This window comes from Bufo gargarizans, chromosome 2 (genome assembly GCF_014858855.1).
Source record: "Bufo gargarizans isolate SCDJY-AF-19 chromosome 2, ASM1485885v1, whole genome shotgun sequence".
In the NCBI taxonomy this organism is placed as follows: Eukaryota; Metazoa; Chordata; class Amphibia; order Anura; family Bufonidae; genus Bufo; species Bufo gargarizans.
The window spans coordinates 562,031,852-562,042,731 of NC_058081.1; the positions used below are offsets into that span (position 1 = coordinate 562,031,852).

Here is a 10,880-nt window from a genome sequence, read left to right on the forward strand (position 1 = left end):
ACAGTTGTCTGCAGATGAGATGTTGGCTTATTTAATATCTTAAGTCATATCTTAAGGCCTATTCAAAAAGAACAAACATTGACTTATAGGATAGCTGCCTTACATCTGGTGGCATCTCCACAAAGAGATAGTACACCCCATATCAGTCCTTAGAAAAATGCAGACAGCACAAGGATGTCATCCGTGCGGCCGTTCCACAAATTACAGAAAATGTTCTATTCTTGACTGTTTTACAGAGTTTTGGTACCTGACTCTGAAACACTGGTCTGTAGAAGGAGCTAACTTATAGCGCCATGCACAGAATTTAATTACCCCCGCAGTCACATCCATGGTCCTTACCTGAGCATTGGCTTGCCCATCATTTAATCCTTTATTGGCACTCGCTGCGTTGGCTTTACTTATGTTTGCCAGAGCTTGCCGCGCCTTCTCCCACTCAGGATTCTCATGCATTGGTGCCTCTAAGCTGCCATCTCTACCAGCATTGTACTGCTGACCCCTGTATGGAACAGGATTAAACAGAACATGAAGAGACACCCCTCATCTACAGTACCAGAACTGAATATCACTTCTGTGAACGCTTACCATTCAGGGTTCAGTTGGTCCCCATGGTTGGTAGACATCGCAGTGTTCAGATGTGGCCTGCTGACAAGTCAAAATGAAACAGAAGTTAAAGGGGTTTTCGAGTTAGGGGCAAAATTCGGCTAAGCAATTGCCACTATGCACAAGCTCTGTGATCAACCAGTTGCCGGCGGTCTCATTCATGGGACGATCCCATAGATGGCTCCCACATTCTGTAGAGTGGTGTAGTGACAGCATGGGGAAGAAGAAATGAGAGCTGGAGCGGTGGAGCAATGAAAGGTTCTGTCACGTCAGGAGCCAGGAGCATTGATAGTACTCAACTCTGCCAGCATCCCTCAGAGGACCCCCTTTCTGCAGGTGTAGTCAAACTGGGAAGGTGAGGGGGGTACTTTCCATGCCACATCAGCAGCTAATTTGCCTAAACCACCTACAGGTACAGGTAGTAATGTGCCAAGAACAAGAGTGTGCAGTAAACTAATTGCTATGATCATATTAAGGCCTCGTTCACACCAAGCAGTGCGTTCTGGCCTGATTCTGTCCAGAATGCACTGTACTGCATTGCGGCTGGCTAACTATATTGTGGGGCAGGAGAGGGCGTAGTGGTCTGTTGAAGCGATTGGCACCATAACCATGCCCAACAGCTGCAATGCGATCGGCTGCACAGGATCGCAAGGCACATTATGCCTGTGGTCTAGTCCAAACAAAATGCCGCAAGCAGCATTCTGACCGGACCTCAGGCATAATTGTGCCTTGCGATCCCGTGCATCCGATCGCCTGTGGCTACGGTGCCATTCACTTCAATGGATCGTCACGCCACAACATAGCGAGACGGCCGTGATGTAGTGCATTCTGGACATAATCATCTGGTGTGAACGAGGACTAAACTAAGTCATTTTACACCACAAAGACTGGAACAAAGACTGCCTCCCTGCATGAGGAAGTGTGGCAGTGCATTGAAATAGGGTTTCGATTTAAAATGATTTTTTGTATCAGGACAAGTAGATTGTCATGATGGACAAGTAGACAGAGCCCCCGCTTTAGTCCTTCAACAAATAGTTTTTTTATTTTATTTCCACACCCCTGTCTGTCTTATTGAGAATGAATGGGTCCGCACCCGTTCCCGATACTGCGGAACGGATGCGAACCCATTTGCAGGCATGTGAATGGACCCTTAGCGAAACCTCCTTCCACCACAGCTAGGAGGAGACCAGCACTCTGGTACCCGATACCCCTGGTTTACACCCCATGCACACAACCGTATTTTTGGTCCGCATCCAATCCAAAATATGCGGGCAGCACAGCACGCTGTCCACATCCGTATGTCCGCTCCGCCACCCCGAAGGAAAAAAAAAAAAGAAAAAAATTATATTCTTGTCTATTTTGCAGCATTTTTTAACATAGGGTGGTGTGGAACGTGAAATTACGGTATGCACACCGCCAGCAGCCGTGATTTGCGGATATGGTCATGTGCATAAGGATGTGACAACAACATTTCCTTCATGAAGAGCGCGTTCATATGAACAAGTGACAGCCGTGCCCGTGTTGTGGACTGCGGATCCGCAAAACACATGCTCCCTCCAGATGGCGGTGCGGCCCTGGTGACTTCAATGGGTCCACGATCTACAAGATTCAGCCAAACACATGACAAGTAGTGCTGAGCGAACTTGTGTTTTTAAGTTCTGCGTCCAAAGTTCGGGTTATCAAATAATCGCGTTATGGATTCCGCTACCACGGACCATAATGGAATTTGGAATCCATAACACGATTCTTCGATAACCCGAACTTTGGACACAACTTATAACACAAGCTCGCGCAACACTAATGACAAGTGCTATATTTTGCGGACCCAGAAGCACGCAGAAACACATGGAGTCCCTTCTGCGCGCTTCCAGATCCGTGCCACAAAAGATAAGTCAATGGACACGCATGTCGGAGTGCACACAGCCGGTTCCCATGTTATGCAGTGACATGTTTGTGTGAACGCACCCTTAGGCCTCATGCACACGACCGTTGTGTTCCGTTACGCAACATGGGGTTCCATTGTTCCGTGACCCGTTTCCGTGTGTCTTCCTTTATTTTCGGAGGACCATCAGACAAAGGAATGTAAAAAAAAAGTCACGATAGGAAAAAACGGATGCAGACAACAATCTTGTGTGCCTCAGCGGTTTTTAGCGGTCCCATTGACTTGAATTGGTCCGCGAACAGTTTTCCGCAAAAATAGGACAGTTTATTTTTTTGACGGACTAGAACCACGGACGCGGATCGCTAACGGTGCATTAGCCGAGTTTTCAACTGACCCATTGAAAATCAATAGGTCCGCAGAAGAGCACGAAAAACGGTGCAACGTTTACGGAATAAAACAACGGTCGTGTGCATGAGGCCTAATACTGTGATGCCCTGTGGAAACTATTGACTCCTATGGTCACATCACATGCAGTCAATACGGAGGTGTCATCAGACTAGAACCCAGACACTGACAGGGCCCAGTGGAGGCCAGAAGTAGGGGCCGTGGTCACCCCTTCTTCACCTGCTCTGCAGTCCCCCATCTTTATACAGAATGTACCCTGCAGGACGCCATGTTTCCGATGGATATGGCTGGGGACAACCATTTGAAAACTAACTAAATAAAGGTCGCATTAGCACGGCTCACGTATCTGGAGCTGCCCTCTAAGCCAGTACCGTGTAGTCAGCGGCGCGGCCTCGGCCAGGCAGCTCATGCAGGAAACTCCTATGACCAGCCAACGCCTTCACCACTGCCGAAGTCTCCTCTGACCTCCCCTGGAAGGAGGTCTCACCCTCGGGCGCAGGCCTTCACCGACGAAATCGTCTCCGGGTGCTTAGAGCGATTTATGGCCTCGTAATTGTTTCTTTAGCTCTCGAACGACCGATTTTTCTCGAGGAAGAATCACAGAAATGGCCTCTGGAGCACAAAATGTCGGACGCGATAGCTGCTATTCCGGAGATAACGGCTTCCCGCCCCCCTCCTCCCAGGATTCGTCGTCAGCTCTTTCCGGCCGCATACCGTTATCCAATCAGAACTAGCTGTCTTAGAAGTGCTTATTGTTGATTGGCTAACAAGCTGTCTTTTCATTTGAAAGGCAGTTAACTGCTCCAATGAGTGTGCGGGTGGGTGGAGCGTCATGTTTACGCTGCGTGCCTTGAGAAATGTGTCGCTTACGTCACGTGCCGCCATATTGGTGGGTTGTTTAGTATAGGATCCTGCTGCTGACGACATTTTTGGCGTAATGGTCGAGCACAATCAACAGATTACTATATTATAATAGGATATTTATTTAGAGAAGTCAAAATCCTGTGAAAGATTCCTAGTCTACTACAAAAAACGCTATTAGTCTTAACTAAAAAGTTGTGCTCCCGCCTTTCTCCCCGGCCACTTCAAGGGCCCTGCTCCAGTCCTCTCTGCCGGTGTTTGCATTCCTGGTTGCGGTGATGACATCCTGTGTACACCCTGTCACCACTGCAGCCAATCACTGGCCTCAGCAGTCGTGTCCTGTATACTGCTGAGGCCAGTGATTGGCTGCATGGTGACCTGGTGTGTATGGGATGTCGCCTCTGCAGCCAGGAAGATGACTTCAGTGATGCAGGCCCACAGCGCGACCCTGGAAGCTGCAAGGGAGAATATGGGTGATTATAAGGGCTCATGCACACAACCGTATGTATTTTGCGGTCTGCAAAAAACGGATCCACAAAAAATACGGATGATGTCCGTGTGCATGCCATGGCCCCTAGTAGAACAGTGCTATCCTTGGCCGTAATGCAGGAAATAATAGGACATGTTCTATTTTTTTGCTGAACGGAAATACGGACATATAGAAACGGAACGCACAAGGAGTTACTTCCTTTATTTATTTTTTGCGGACCCATTGAAATGAATGGTTCCACATACAGTCCGCAAAAAAACGGAACTGACACGAAAAGAAAATACGTTTGTGTGCATGAGCCCTTATTTAGTTTTTTGCCATTTTTAATTAAAGAGGTATTACTTAGGGTATTTTCACACCAGCGTTATTCTTTTCCGGTATTGAAATCCGGTAAAGGGTCTCAATACAGGGAAAAAAAACATCAGTTTTCTAATGCAATCTGAATGGAAAGCAATCTGTTCAGTATGCATCAGGATGTCTTCCGTTGCGTCCCTTGTACGGTGTTTGACCAGACAAAATACCGCAGCATGCTGTGTGTATTTTTTTCCGGCCAAAACCCAGGAGCAATAACGCATTTGCCGGAGAGATGTATTAATGCCGGATCCGGTACCAAGTGTTCTGGAAATTGCTGCATCGCCGGATCCGGTTTTCCGGTCTGCGCATGTGCCAGGATATAGGAGGAGCTATTTTGGCTTTTGATCTTTGTAACCATTTGAATACCGGATCCGTTATTCCGGATGAGACGGATCCGGTATATCAACGGATCCGTAAAAAAAAAGGCTTGCCATTTGCATACGGCTTTCCGGATCCGGAACTGCCTGCCGGATTCTAATAACGCTAGTGTGAAAGTACCCATAACTACTCTTTCTGCTTCCAACATATATCCACGGCATTTTGATGCAGCCACCACTAGGGGAAGTAGTGAGACCAAGTCTTCTCAACGTTCTGAAAATGGAGGCAACCAGTCCTTCTCACATTCTAGGACAAGTTGCTGGCGGCCATTTTAAATAATTCCCGGAAAACCCTTTTAAGGGTCTTTTACACAGGAAAATGATCAAGAACATGGATAAGAATTTTAGTTTGCAACTTACAATTGTTTGCTCTACCGTTCTTTTCCATGACCAACCCCTGATTACACGAGGGGATGTGCAGCTGATAATTACCGTATATTTGTGTGTTGATAAAACATGATAAATGTCAAATGATTAGATTAATCGACCATTGTGTCAGTTATCGTGGATGAGAGTTTAACCGATAATGTCCCGTGTAATGGTGCCGGCGCCCACCTGACCAACGAGCAGACGCTTGTCCATTGGTTGGGCTTACAATACATGCATATTCTGCCCAGAAACAATCATTCTCTATGGGGAAGAGCAAAGAAAGTAGCGATCGGCTGTCCCCATACAGCAGAGAAGATTGATGCCACTTAATCTCCACTGACTATCAGGTAATTATCAGGAATATTGTTCTTGTTCCCGATAAGGCAGCATTCACATGACCATTGTTTTAGTCCGCATGCGATCCGCATTTTTAGCGGGTCGGATGAGGACCCATTCACTTCAATGGGGCCGCAAAAGATGCAGACGGCACAAGGTGCCCGTTCCGCGGCACGCGCAAAAATTAGAACCTGTCCTATTCTTGTCCGTATTACGGACAAGGATAGGACTGTTCTGTTATGGGCTAAGTGTTCCGTTCCGCAACACACACTGCCGATATCCATGTTTTGCGGATCCGGAATTTGCCAGAAGAGTCGTCACGTGTGAAAGGACCTATATTACATTGGGCAATTATCAGGAACGGCTTTGTGTAAAGGTGACAGAACTCCATAACACCTTGTCATATCTCTATAATTACCAGCATAGATTACACTACTTCATATATAAAATAATATCTTAAAGGGGTTATCCAAGACCTATAATGCCCCCCCCCCCCCCCCAACTGTCGGGCCCCTCACACAGATTGTAATTACCTTTCTCTCCGGCACCCACGTCTCTTCTGATGCCTGCACGGCCGTCACTGCATCTCCCCGTCTCGCGGATGAAATGGGTGGGGACTGGGTTGCAGCCAATAGCAGGCTGCAACAGGAACAAGCCTCCCTAGCGTCACCCACTTGTTCCCGTTGCGCCGGATATTTTCATCTGCCCGACGGGGAGATTCGCCGGCATCAGATAAGCAATCAGATTGTGAGCCACGCTGAGGCTATACATCATTGCAAAATGTGTTGGTGCCATGTATGCCACATATAAATATAAAGATATGGCGTCAGGGCAGGGTGCAATAGCAGTCGGTGATGGGGACTCATCCCCGTCACCACCTGCGATTGGCAGACCCCCCCCCTCCCCCCGAATGTTTTCATCAGCGTGACAGGGTGATGCATTGACGGCCGTGCAGGCTTCAGAAGCGACGCGGGTGCTGGGCAGCGAGGTAAGTACAATCTGTGTGAGGGGCCCGGGCATTTGGGGGGGGGGGCATTTTAGGTCTTGGAAAAGCCCTTTAATTTATCTAAATGATATATTTTCACTATATTTAGTAAACAGCATCTTGTATAATTATATATGCATGAAGTAAAGGGAAGAGGAAATGACTTCTAATAAAATCATAGGATTTTCTGGGAATGGGGTGGAATTTCCAAAAGCTCATTAATATCCCTAAGGAGGGTGAATAATGATTTATAAGCGATCATTATGCAATTGTCACCGAAAGTGGAGAAGAAACAGGTTTCTGAGTCTGAGAGGAGTTAGGCTACTTTCACATTATCCATCATAGGATCTCAATAGCGGAAGAAAACGCTTCAGTTTTGTCCCCAATTATTGTCACTGGGGACAAAACTGAACTGAACAAAACGGAGTGCTCCAAAATGCACTTAGTTCCATTTGGTTGCGTCCCCATCGCGGACAGAAAAAAGCTGCAAGCAATAGGGACGGATCCGTTTTCTCTGACACAATAGAAAATGGCTATAGAAGAGATAATACAACCAGATCCGTTCATGACGGGTGCATGCGGTTGTATTATTGTAACAGAAGCGTTTTTGCAGATCCATGACAGATACGCAAAAAACGCTAGTGTGAAAGTAGCCTAACCCTTACATGGTATGTAAGACGTCTGGAATCCGGTTATGATGTTTGCTTCGACTAGACTGGAACTTTGCAAATAACTTGTGACTCATTAACATTACATGCGGTAAGTAGTTAAACTCTGAGCTCATTGTGTGCTTTATGTTGCCATATGTGTGAAACCATTTCATTACCACATTTCTCACAGCGGTGAGTCATACCAAACGGTCTCTCCTCCTTTGCCTTTGACCATGACCATACCCCCGTCTTTCCCTATATATTAGTACACTTCCTGTTAGCAGTAAACTGTTGTCATAAAGCCTTGAGTAAAGGCCCCCATACACAACATTTCCTCAAAAAAGTCTTAGAGCTCATGCACACGAGGGAGTGCTTCCGTGGTGTTTCTGTCCGTGCCTCCGCACCGCAAAAAAATGGTGAAGTGACGACAAAAGGCGAATTGGCTACATGACTGCGTGAATGCAGTGGTGTACTCACCATGGAGGCAGACAACCCCACAACTATGGGGCCCGTCAGGCGCGTAGCTAAAGGCTCATGGGCCCTGATGCAAGAGTTCAGCTTGGGCCCCCCTTCCCTCATTGCTTTGTGGCCAGGGGCAGGGAAGCACATAGCCTTTATGCTGCCTGAGGCAAAAATTGAAATTGCACGCCCCACCATGCCAAATTCTTGACCTAACACCTTCTCTCCAGCTAGAGGTGTAACTTGAACAGCATGCGCCTTCTATGAAACAGGTGTCTTCTCATGTGGTACAAGGGTCTTTTGGCCCCCTCAGGTTCCTGGGCCCGGTAGCGACTGCTACCTCTGCACCCCCTATAGCTACGCCCCTGGGGCCCATGGTGAGAGGGGATCTGACACTAAACTCTTTCTGCTTCCTACATAAATCCACAGCATTTTACTGCATCGCCCACTAGGGGACACTTGGTGCAAAAGAGATTTTTACAACTTTTGTTCAAAGCTACCTCTATAAATTCCTGTGCACCGAGCCCCCTAGTAGTGGCCGCAGGCAGACACTTTTACCCCATACTGGTTGGAAGGAGGCAAAGGATACTGACCATTGAGAAAAATGAATCTGTTCTAATTTTTCTGGCATAACAGTTGAGGAAAGCATGACCTTTGTTTTTCATTAAAAGAATCTTCCATGAATCAGGGTACTTTCACACTAGCGTTATTCTTTTCCGGCATAGAGTTCCTTCACAGAGGCTCTATGCTGGAAAAGAATCCCAATGCATTCTGAATAGATAGAAATCCGTTCAGTTTGCATCAGCATGCCTTCCGTTCAGTCACTGTCAGGCGTTTTGGCCGGACATAATACCGCAGCATGCTGCGGTATTCTGTCCGTCCAAAATGCCTGATCAGTCGCCGGAATGCCGGATCCGGCATTAATTCCCATTGACTTGCATTAGTGCCAGATCCGGCATTGCAAAACAACTTAACGACGGATCCGCAGCGCAGACCGGGAAAACTGTGAAAAAGACTGCAAGACGGATCCGTCCATCCGCATGACAAGCGGAGAGACGGATCCGTTCTTCCAATGCATTTGTAGATGGACCCGGATCCGTCTACAAATGCTGTCAGTTGTCACACTGATCGGCGGATCCGTTAAACAGCTCTGGCGACGGAACTGCCTGCCGGATCACACTAACACTACAGTACCCTTAAAAAAAAATCCCTTTTGTCAAACAGCTCACCATATGGGGTCTTATGATATCTGGGTATGACCCTGGCTGAGGTAGAGGTGAGGAAGAAGCAGGAAGGGGCAAGAGGGGGGCAGCAGAAGGGCCATGGGCAATGAGCGCTTTCATTGTGGCAAAGGGGTTAGGTTAAGAAATTAGCATGGGGGGGGCGCCATTTCAGTTTTCTCCTCAAGCAGCAGAAAAGCTAGGTGCACCCCTGACAGCTGCAATCAAGAGCTACAAAAAGTCTCAGTGCAGCCCCAGCCTCACATGACATATTACACAAGAATAATGTGGATTTAGATGAATTGCACCACCTTGTGATGTATAGTGGTACTGCTTTTTATTCTGTTTGGTAAGATACTGTATTTAGAAGCATGACGATTATATCTCACCCATAGAGCTGATCTTGTTGCACTTTAGTTATAAATGAATAAACAAAAATACCAAACAGTAGAGGCACTAATAACCAGTTTATTGATAATGTAAAATACACTGCTGTTGTGCTTCGACTACACACTAATATGTATCACTAGGTAAGGCTCCAAAAACATGTTGTAACACCTACAAAGAAAAATGAGCCATAATAGACCCATAAAATAATAAAATTCAGGCCTGATTCACACGGCCGTTGATCGGCCGTTCCGTGCATTGGGGACCGCAATTTGTGGTCCCCAATGCACAAGCAACATCCGTGCTGATTCCGCAGATGGATCCAGACCCATTCAACTTGAATGGGTCTGTGGTCCGTCCGCACCGCAAAAAAGTAGTGCATGCACAATTTTTTTGCAGTATAGAGGCACAGACCGTAACCCCATGGAAGCACTATTTTTTTCAATAGGACCGAAAAAGATGCGGAGAGCACTCCATGTGCTGTCTGCATGCGTTGGTCCATTCCATGGCCCCACAAAAAAAAATAGAACATGTCCTATTCTTGTCTGTTTTGTGGACAAGAATAGGCATTTCTATAACAGGCCGCCCGTTCCATTCCGCGAATTGTGGAAGGCACACAGGCATCGTCCGTGGTTTTGCGGATCTGGAATTTGCGGACCGCAAAACAGGCCACAGCCATGTGAATGTAGCCTGTGTAAGAAAAACTGAACAGGCAAAGTGCATATATTTTTGACCAATAGGTAAAAGGACTACTAAACAAATAGTGATCCGTAAAAGACATTAAATGAACTGTACAGAAATATGAAAGCATAACACAGGCTTACCCATTGGTATGTGTGATCAGAGATGACGCCACCCCGACGCGCATGCCGGCATGACTTTGTCCAGGGTCATTTAGTTATAAATGCTAAATAATGAAACATAATCCTGATATGTTTGCTTTAGTAAATACTAGAGATGAGTGAATTAATTCTAAACAAATTGGATTAGTTACAAATTTCACATAAATTCATCTGCCAAATAAATCCAAAGTTTTTGAGATTCGCTTTGGATGAGTCGCACAAAAATGGCACCCAGTGCCCTTTTACTGTGAGAATTGGTGGGGGAAATGTCAGGAAAGAAGAAGATGGAGGTTCGCATGACTCTGGGAGAGAGGGGGCTTAGCTCAGAGGAAGAATTCTGTCGGCTCCTGCTGCTGTGAATGCAATAGAATGCCATTCTGTGTTTCTCTTGCGACCTGAGAGCATGTGTCTTGGCTTTGTCTGCCAAAAAGCAATTGTAGAGCAGATACAAGCCAGTAATCAAGCTATACTAGGGACACTCTTCGTTGTCATCCATTTAAAATGAAATGTGTAGCCAGGAAAAAAATCTACTCACCCGGTAATCCGATGGTGTGCAAGCTTAACTCCCACCTGGCTTAGTTGCTAGCAGTGCAGTCGTTGTCATACCACTTAGTGGATTATGCTGCTTTTAGGGAACTGATTGTGTGCTTTCTTGCTGGAAGA

At 46.6% G+C, this 10,880-nt stretch overlaps 1 protein-coding gene across 2 annotated transcripts in view; it reads right to left on the reverse strand.

Annotated features, from left to right (window-relative positions):
• The window catches only part of LENG8 (leukocyte receptor cluster member 8), a 35,976-nt gene extending 32,427 nt beyond the window's left edge, over positions 1–3,549 (reverse strand). The window contains exons 1-3 of one of the 2 annotated variants that reach the window (XM_044281642.1): positions 3,259–3,549; positions 583–639; positions 340–496 (exon numbers count right to left, since the gene is read on the reverse strand). In XM_044281642.1, the coding sequence (XP_044137577.1) occupies positions 340–496; positions 583–639; positions 3,259–3,296 (252 nt within the window). In that variant the 5' untranslated portion in view covers positions 3,297–3,549. Of the gene's footprint in view, positions 1–339; positions 497–582; positions 643–3,258 lie in introns of both variants that reach the window. The other variant, XM_044281641.1, reaches the window with a different exon arrangement.
• Positions 3,550–10,880: the final 7,331 nt, after the last annotated feature.